This window comes from Triturus cristatus, chromosome 1_2 (assembly GCF_964204655.1).
Source record: "Triturus cristatus chromosome 1_2, aTriCri1.1, whole genome shotgun sequence".
Taxonomy (NCBI): Eukaryota; Metazoa; Chordata; class Amphibia; order Caudata; family Salamandridae; genus Triturus; species Triturus cristatus.
This window is the reverse complement of record NC_140580.1, coordinates 715,547,871-715,557,207: the sequence shown is the minus strand read 5'-3', so window position 1 is coordinate 715,557,207 and position 9,337 is coordinate 715,547,871. Positions and strand designations below refer to the sequence as shown.

The 9,337-nt window shown below is 43.5% G+C and overlaps 1 protein-coding gene across 1 annotated transcript in view; it reads left to right on the top strand.

Moving 5' to 3' along the window:
- Positions 1–4,099: 4,099 nt before the first annotated feature.
- NECAP2 (NECAP endocytosis associated 2) overlaps positions 4,100–9,337 on the top strand; it is a 97,723-nt gene continuing 92,485 nt past the window's right edge. The window contains exon 1 of the mRNA XM_085608591.1: positions 4,100–4,254. Within this exon, the coding sequence (XP_085464717.1) occupies positions 4,163–4,254 (92 nt within the window). The 5' untranslated portion in view covers positions 4,100–4,162. The remainder of the gene's footprint in view (positions 4,255–9,337) is intronic.

Genomic DNA, 9,337 nt, shown 5'->3' with positions numbered 1-9,337 from the left:
CAGATCCAATAAAATTAGCACTACTCCCTGCCCTTTGTCCACCGTACGCCTGATGTAATCCGAGGCTGAAACCAAGGCCGTTTCTGTACCGTGATGCCTTCTGAATCCAAACTGCATCTCATTGAGCCAGGATTGCCGATCTGCAGTTTCCATAAGCTGCTCTTTGAGATGTGATTCCAGAATTTTTGCTGGAACAGGGAGCAGAGAGATGGGACGGTAATTCTTACAGTCCCTAGAGTCCAGATTTGGTTTCTTCAAAAGAGGTCTAATGATAGCTTGTTTCCAAGAATAAGGATACATTCCCAAATGGATAATGATTTTCATTAACTTACTGAGGGGTTTCGCTATGGAATCAGCAACCATATGTAAAATTGCCGGAGGGCATGCCTCCATAGGAGAGCCTGAATGCGTTCTCCTAAGATAATGTACAAGACTAGGAGGCGTAAGATCGCAAAATGTAGAGAGACCTCTGTGTTCACTGTTGGACAGCAGTGGACCATCTTTAGTAGGGCTGTTGACTGTTAGATCTGGAATGAGCATATTTGAGTTTGACTCCAACCCAGTGTATATGTCCTTGATCTTATTTTGAAAACATGTAGCTAGTTGATCACAGAATATTTGTGATGTATCTGGTTCTGCAAGGATTGGGACGATGAAAGCTGTTGTACCAGCTGAAACAGTTCGTTGGTAGATTTAGAATGATCAATTACATGTGTGCAGTACACAGATTTTTCTTTCACAAGGGCACCTTTATATTCCTTGACCCTAGCTTTATATATAATTCTGTCCTGATCCTCTAGGGTTCGTCTCAACGCCCGCTCAGCACGACGGCAGCATTGTTTTAAATGCCTTAATTTGTCATTGTGCCAAGGAGCTGAGGAGCGGCATGTTTTCTGAGTATATAATTTAGGAGGTGCCACTTTATCCGCTGCTGATTTAAGCCATGTATCAAAGGCCTCTGCTCCCAGATAAGAATCCTCTTGGATAGTACAGGGAGTATTTTCTAAGAAATTAATCAAAGTGGCGGCTGAAATACCTTTCCAGTTTCTAAATGTATTAGGGCCTTGAGAGGGTCTCTGTTCTTTGCTTGCTACTAGAGGCAAGAATTCAAACTGAACTGCACTGTGGTCTGACTAACAGATAGGTATTGAGTGTTGGAAGGCAATACATGAATCATTGGAGAACATACCATCCAGCGTATGTCCTGCCTTATGAGTCGGGGCTGTCACTAATTGGGCGAAGCCCATACTCTCGAGTGTCTCTAGGAGGGTATTTGGGTCTGTGTTGTCCCGTTCTACTAAATAAAAAATAAAGTCCCCTAGGATAGTTTGTGAGTGGTCGGCTATGACTGTCTCTAGAAGTTGCTTAATTTCTTGCAGAAAAGGCACCCTAGGACCGGGGGGTCTATAGATCGGTAACCCTCCAAACGTACAGGGGGGTGAAAGAATGAGTTTAAAGTTAAAAGCCTCACAGGTAAGAGTCTTCTGATCGGGTTCAATGATACACTTATACTTAGATTTAAAAACAATAGCTAGCTCCCCACCTATGCGACCAACCCTATCTGACCTTTGAATGGTATAATTATCCGGGATAGCGTCAATTAGATCAGGCCCCGAGGCGGGTTTGCCCAGGTTTCAGTTACAAAAACCCAGTCAGGTTCCTGATCCTCAATGAATATTGATAACTCAGTTTTATGCTTAATAAGAGATCGTGCATTAAGCAATTGTCCTTTGTAGCCTTTTATGTCAACTGGTGTGATCACCAGTGGGGTTGTCGGTTTCCCCTTTCTGTGGTTAGCTATAGAGTGTGTTTGGGATGAGATCGAAAAGCCGCATGCGGTGCAGGCTTGACTAGGATGACCTGATTCAGTCTCTGTGGGAAATATGGTGTCTATACAGTTGTTGCACCTTGCAGCATTTCTAATTTCTAATAGCACTTTTGCTGAGTAAGTAATGGGTTTTGAACCGGCTGTGCCAGATTGGGCAGAATGCCTTTGGCGCGACCACTGCGGCGTCCGTGTGAGCATGTGTATTTAAATGCTGCTCTGGCCCCAACACTAGACCGCCAACTGCACGGGAAGTACTCCCCACAGGGCGACCGGAAGTTGTCTAAACCCCAGATGGTGTCTGCCTTCCTCCGTAACAATCGAGCAAAAGTACTCGCGGCGGACCGAGGAGGCAGACAGAAGATCCCCCCACCAAATACAAGTGAGTCACATAAGCAAGAATTAAAATTAGTTTTCAAAAACACTAAAAACGATGAACAGTTAGTTCTGTGCACCTTAAATCTAGTGCTCCGTGATCTGGTGCAGCGCTATCTCTAAGCGTGTCCATGTGAGCATGCATATTTAAATGCTACTCTGGCCCCAACACTATGTGGAAACTAGCAGAAATCGCTATTAGCATGAGCTGAAGCCATTTTGTTTGTGGCAGCCATTTGTAGTGTTGGTGCATGGTTGATTAATTAATACATATTATAAGAAAGGTGTATTATGAACTGAATATGCATTGTCTAAATATGCAACAAAGCCAAAGTCTCTTGAGACGGGAACAGGGAGTGTAGATTACAAGGAAAAGGAGCTGGGAAGGAGAGAACACACATTCCATGCTTATCTTCAAAGCTAAAGAGGCCACAGTGAGCCTTCTAAAGGAAACTGAAATCCCGAGTTTTCTACACTGCAAAAACACATGTTAATTCAGTACAATTATGTGCTACTTTAAAAGTACAAAAAAACATTCTCTAATTAAATGTACATTCTATAGTGAGGTTAAATCTAAACTAAACACATTAAACATCCATGATTATTTAATTAAGTATGATTTTAAATGAAAGCATTTCAGACTGAAAGCATTTTGACCAGGCCTCATTTCATGTCCTTCACTTTGCATGCACCAAAAGTGCCACTTTTAAAAAAAATTTGACTAGGCCTCATTTCATGTTTCATGTGCCATGTGTTTTCACTTGCACCAAAATCTGCGTGCCATTTTAAATGCAGTCTGTCTGAAACACAAAACAGAGCGATGCTTAATCTTGATGAAATCTAGCTTTATCAGATGCAGCAGTGCAAGTTGGGCATTCCAGCCGGCACTTTAGAAATGGGCCTGCTACGGTCTATGACCAATGATTACGTCCAATTCTGTAATAGATTGTGAAGCTAAAACTTTCAGAAATAAAACCCACACAAAAGGTATGATGACTAATTGTTGAGTTTGGGTACCGTGAACCACAGTGACAGAAAGCCCTTTGTATGTATAAGCTGCCGACTTTGGATCTGAGAAACCAGGTTTGAGTCTCGGCGTTGCTCAACATCCTGTGATATTGGGCAAATTACTTAATCTTCCCAGGTCTACGAAAAAATGAATGCATCCTTGTGTAATGCAACTGGTTGTTGTGCTGTATCTAGTTACCAGAATGGATACATGTCATTGATGACACTAGGAATGCTATAGTGTCATCAATGATCAGTTGGGGAGTTGCGAATGTTGGTACAGTTGTGCTTACTTCCATTGGAAGAAGAAATAAATAAATACATGTGAATCAACTCAACGGTTGCAGGATTTTACTCAACCCTGGTGCTCATCGAAAGCGCCCCAATACCTTGGGGTCGAGTTCGCGCAGTATAAAACTGAAATTTTAAAAAAGTCGGATTCAAAGTGCTTGCATTTTGTCAGATTAGTGGACAGAGGGACACGAGTGTATGGTTTTCCCAAGATCAGACAGTTGCTCTGAACCAGATTATGCATCACAGTAAAACTTGCTGAAAGTGCTATAAATTTGCCTCCATGGTACGTCTTGGCGAACATGACAGCTGTCGACGACTTGTTTTTCTAAAAAAAAAAAAATAGCTTGGGCTATTAGATGCTTTCAAACTGTTTGCACGTATATCCTATTACAATTATAAAGCGCTAGCTACCCCGCAGGGGGCATCATTAATGAACGAGTGTTTACATGTATTCCGTTCTATTGGAGCTCAGCAGCGACGTACACAACAAATCTAAAGCAAGACATAAAACAAACTCCGCAGCTTAGACTAACTGTTCCTCTCTCCACTGACGACTCAGTGCGACAATTGGTCCTGCATTATCGCTTGTCGCCTCAACTGCATTTCACGTAGGAGCCCTGGCCCCGCCTCCAGAGTCGGGCTTCCGGGTTCTGTCGAAAGATGGCGGACAGCGACTATGAGTCTGTTCTATGCGTGAAGCCAGAGGTGCATGTGTACCGGATCCCTCCGAGGAGCAGCAACCGGGGCTACAGGTGAGAAGTGGGTTGTACAGAACAGAGGCGTCTGGGGCTGGCAGACACAACAAGCAGGGGGATGATGAGGGAGGATATCGTTTCAAGCGTCTGACGAAGAGTGACAGTTGAGCAACAGCAAAGTTAAGTAACATGACTACAAGGGGCAGGGGGAAGGGACCACCACGGCGGAAGGTAAGGGGGCAGTCGTAGAAATTAAGACTCTGCTATGTATGTTTAAAGGGCATTGAGAGCCTTACCTGCGGATAGGGAAGCATCGAGGACAGCTGATGGGGCCACAAAGTGACATCGGGCAGCTTACGTGGGTTGGTTGGGGCGGAGGATTTAAGTCCAAACTACAGTTGAGTGAGGGGGTAGTAACTCGAATGCTGTTGCATTAAATGTCGGACGTTGAGACAGCAGCACCCGACTATTAGGGAGCAGGCAGTAAGCAGTGCGACAAGATCACAGTAATACAAGTGGCAGGCGCGCAACACCCATTGGGCATAATGGGCTCCCCCCCCCCCCCCCCTTGAAAGTAGTCACCTCGCCTTAAAACACGTCAGTTTAAAGTCGGACATACAGTCGATATAGATACTTTTTACCTAGAGGTGGACGAGCCAGCAAATTAACAGGAAGAGCTGGCCGAGCCAAGGATATGGTTTGGCTCTAAGAGCCTGTGCACGAGTCAAGCAATGAAAATGCTTGGCATTTCAATTGTACAACAAAACATCATGCAAAAATATAATATCGCCATCCAAAATTCAAAATAGTGCAATTCTTTAAAACGCAGTAGTTTTTCACCTTTGTACATCAGATAATATCACTGCATTGATGAGTATTTATTACAAGAGATAGTTTTTATCATTAACTTAGAAAGCATTAATGCCCCTCCACCCTAACGACAATGCCATTAGTGATCTAAGGGGCTCATTTAGGAGAGCCCAGAGTCAATGTTGCACCAAGGAAAGTGGTACATGTGTGACGCAGGGCTCTCATTTCGATGTATGTTGCCATGCAAAGCCACCTTGCGTGGGTTCAGGTGCGCAACGCCCATAGGGCTTCAGCCCCCCCCCCCTCATGTGTGTCTGAGACAGCTTCCCAGGCATCCACACACACAGTTTTTCAGCTTATTGCAGCCGCACCCGGGTACTTCACAGGTCTTTAAAAGACCATTTACGTGTTAGCGAGGCTTTGTTGTTTTTTTTACCCCTTCATCTCCACTCTGCCTATTGCTGGAAGAATTGGCCCCCCCTGACATTTTTAGTAACCCCCACCCCCGCAATTTGGCTCTAGTTGCGCCTCTGCTTTGGTTTGAGTGACCTCATAAATCATGAGTAACACGACGCAGTGCAAATTGCTGCATCACCTTACTCTGTGCCCTGGAGGCATTGCAGTGGGTTTTCCCATGCAACACCAATGTAATTTGACACTGACCCAGATTTACAAAGTCATGTACACCCGGGGAAGCGCCTTATCCGTAAGCTTCCCAAGGTGAAGCATAACAAGGAGAAATGTTAATTTCTCCTCGTTTTGTCCTCATTCTATGTATGTGTCCTGCATTCTGCAGCACACATAGAAGGAGCAAAACACCTATTAGGATTGTTTTTGTGCAGGAAGGTGCCCCTTGCTGTACAAAAACACTACTGCATGCACCAGAGGTACCGTTGCACCCTGGTGCAAGAGTATCTGTGTTGTAAAATGCTTGTATCATATTAGTTTGAAATGTCGTATGAGTTGAAGTAAAAAATTGTTGAGAAATTTGAAAAATTGGTACTTGTAGTTGATTTTCTGTATATCACACATAGTAGTGCATGTTAGAGTCCAAGTTACCCAAGGGGACTTGGCCACTTTACATTTGTTAGATTATATGCCAGGCAGGCACATTTCTAATGTAGCACACTGATCGGTAAAACACCATTATAAACGCAACGAACGGATAAGAATTTGAGTGCACTATCCACAGCATTGTTCACTAGATTCTTATTATGCATGTAGAAGCATTATAGACTATAAAATCAAATACACAATGTTTTTATATAGTGCTTGCGAATTTCAAGGTGCTGCCATGTGCAATAATGAAATAAAAGGAGGTATGGTGAAATTAAATATTGCCTAGAATCACACCATTTAGTCAAGCAGGGAAGCTGGGATTGAACTCAATTTTTCTGGTTTCTCATTGTGAATTTCAGACACTAGATGGCTATTACTTTCTCCTGTTTTACATCACCGGTCAATGCTTTGTTTTTAGGTCTCTCCTAGGCAGCGCGCATGCGCTACTCTAGGAGATGACATTTAGAAATCGATTAGCTCTTTTCCTCACAGTCGTGCTTGTGGCGGCATCCACCTTGCTGGAGCGAGCAGCGGCGCCATTTGTTTTCAATTAGCGTGAGCGTGACTGCACGCGCTTGTTTGCATTTGCCTGCTCGCGGTTGCTTTCACTTTAGCTGCCGGCTCGACATCCTGGCGCTTTCACTTTCGCGGCCGTTCTTGGGACTTTTTCGCCATCCGTTCCGCCGCATCCCACCTCATGGCCTTCTCTCACACATCATTGCTTCCACTTCCCTGTTCATTCTCTCCCCCACCACACCCTGCCTGAACTCTCATTCCCACAGCAACGTGCACGGAGCTGCCGCAAGTCTCTTATTCAGCCAGTGCAAGTTAAGCAATGTAAGCGTCTGTTGGTTTTGTCTGTGCCATAAATAAATTACAGCCTCCAAATGGCTAATGCTTAGTGCATTCTTCAACTTTTCTCAAGCAGCGGCTGCTGCGGCGGACACAGCAGGGTGTGCGCTTTGCTCGCACTGCCATTGTCCCCTGCTCAGGAACTCACTGGAGCCCTCACTTGTATTTAAATGCTACTAGCGTTTCCCTGGCTCAGCACGTCGCCTGTGAGATTGCGTTACTCCAGGCTTGCACCGCGCGGCTTAGCGGCAACACAGTAAACTTTAAAGTGGGGTGTGAGTCGAATGTATTTGAGAGGGGTGCACTGTGCGACTATGGAGCTTTTCAATGCTTGCTCTCGTTAAAGCACTATCCATGCTATAAGCCTCGGTGTCAGCTTAAGATTCTGTGATTCTGGACACTTCATGTAATCGGCCCATGCCTTCAAAAGAAAATTAATGTGAACGTGTGTAATCTAAATGGTGCTCATGTATATCGCTCAAACACCTTCAGGTCGAACTTGCGCTATACAAAACTGTGAAAGGCACCAAAAGTTTTGTTTGATTTTCTTAATGGTGTGATCTGCGCACTGGGACTTTATCTCCCCACTGCTATCTCTAATCTGGACATCTGTGTTTTGGTCGTCAACACAAAGGAGCAGAAGCGGGGCACTCCGAAGATTACATAATTCTCACTCACACACTGTATGCTGCACAAAGCCTGCAATTACATCAAGCGCTGTTGTGTTGTTCCACGTTTGGTTTCTACTGATAAGACCCCTCAGGACAACATGGCTTTGCTTATAAGCAAACACAGCTTTTCAATGCTTGCTTTCTTTAAAACGCTAATGGTGCAATTAGTCTTGGTGTCAGCTTAAGATCCTGTGATTCTGGACACATCACGTAATCTTCCTGTGTCTTAAATTTTTTTTTTTTTTAAATGAATGTGACCATGTGTAATGTAACTGGCGCTCATGTATAGTGCTCCAATACATTCAGGTTAAATTTGTGCTAAACAAAACTGTGACAGGCACCGAAGGTTTTGTTTTGTTCTTGTTAATGGTGGGAACTGCGTGCAGGGACTTTTTCTCCCCACTGCCATTTCTTCTCTGGATATCTGTGTTAGGGTCGTCGACACAAAGGAATAGAAGCGGGACACTCCGAAGATTACATTATTCTCACCCATAGTACACTGCACAAAGCCGCCATTAGGTCAAGCGCTGTTGTGTTGTTAAACGTTTGTTTTATACTGATAAAACCCCTCAGGATAACAGGCTTAGCTTATAAACAAACGCAGCTTTTCAATGCTTGCTCTCTTTAAAACACTATCGGTGCTATTAGTCTCTGCGTCCGCTTACCATCCTGTGTTTCTGGACATATCACGTAATCTTCCCGTGCCTTAAATAGAAAATGAATATAACTGGTTCTCATGTAGAGAGCCTCTAGTTCCTTCAGGTCGAGTTTGCGCTATACAAAACTGCAACAAAGAAAAAAAAGCATTGGCATAGCCAATAGGTCTCACCTTTGGGACCTTATAAGTATTTAGTTATGCAGCACAATATCCTTGGTGCAACAACATCAACTGTTGCATGGCTAAACACTTATAAGGTCCCAAAGGCGAGACCTATTGGCTATGCGAATGCTTGTTAATTCTTGCTGCATGAGGTTAGAGTGGGGGTGGCAGGAAAAAGCCGTAAGCAAGCTTGCTAAGGTTACAATGTATTGCATACTAGAACCTCAATAAATAAAAGTCTCAAAAGTACAGAAGGGCATCACTTGCAGAGATCTTAATTATGTTGTGTGCTGTGGAGTATGGGTAGTCATTTAGAGTTAGGTACAGCTTTAAAAGCGCTATCAATGATGCTTTTCAAAAACATTTGAGACATATTTTTTAAGTGTTGTAGTTTGTAGTGCCCAACTTTATACCATGCTTAAAACTTTGTGTTATGTGAACTTAAGTGGTTAAAGCCCTTAATTATGTTTGGCCTAGTGTTTTTTTTAAATGTATGGTAACTCCTGGCACAGCACATTTCCAAATCGCAAGTCCCACAACATTTTTCCCTGGTAAATTTCAACATGTTTCCCTAGCCAAAATGTACCTGGGAAAAAGTTTGCTGGGGGATAAGTGCCTTGTAAATAATAGAGCATGCAGGTTTTGGTGCAGAGAACACTAAAATCTGTATCTTGTGTCCCATTTTCAAACAAAACTCCTAATTGATGCTACTTTTCACTCCCGAAAAATTGAGACCATGTGCAATAGATATCACACTCTCCTCCAAAGCATTTGTAATCAGGGCTGCATTAGAATTACCTAATGCACAGTATGGAATTGTGCAGTCCTAACAAGCATAATCTTCAATGTGTTTTTGGGCAAAAATATATGCATGCAATATTGTTATAGGTAATTAAGCTTGGATTGGAGCCAAGAGGCGTGAGAGATG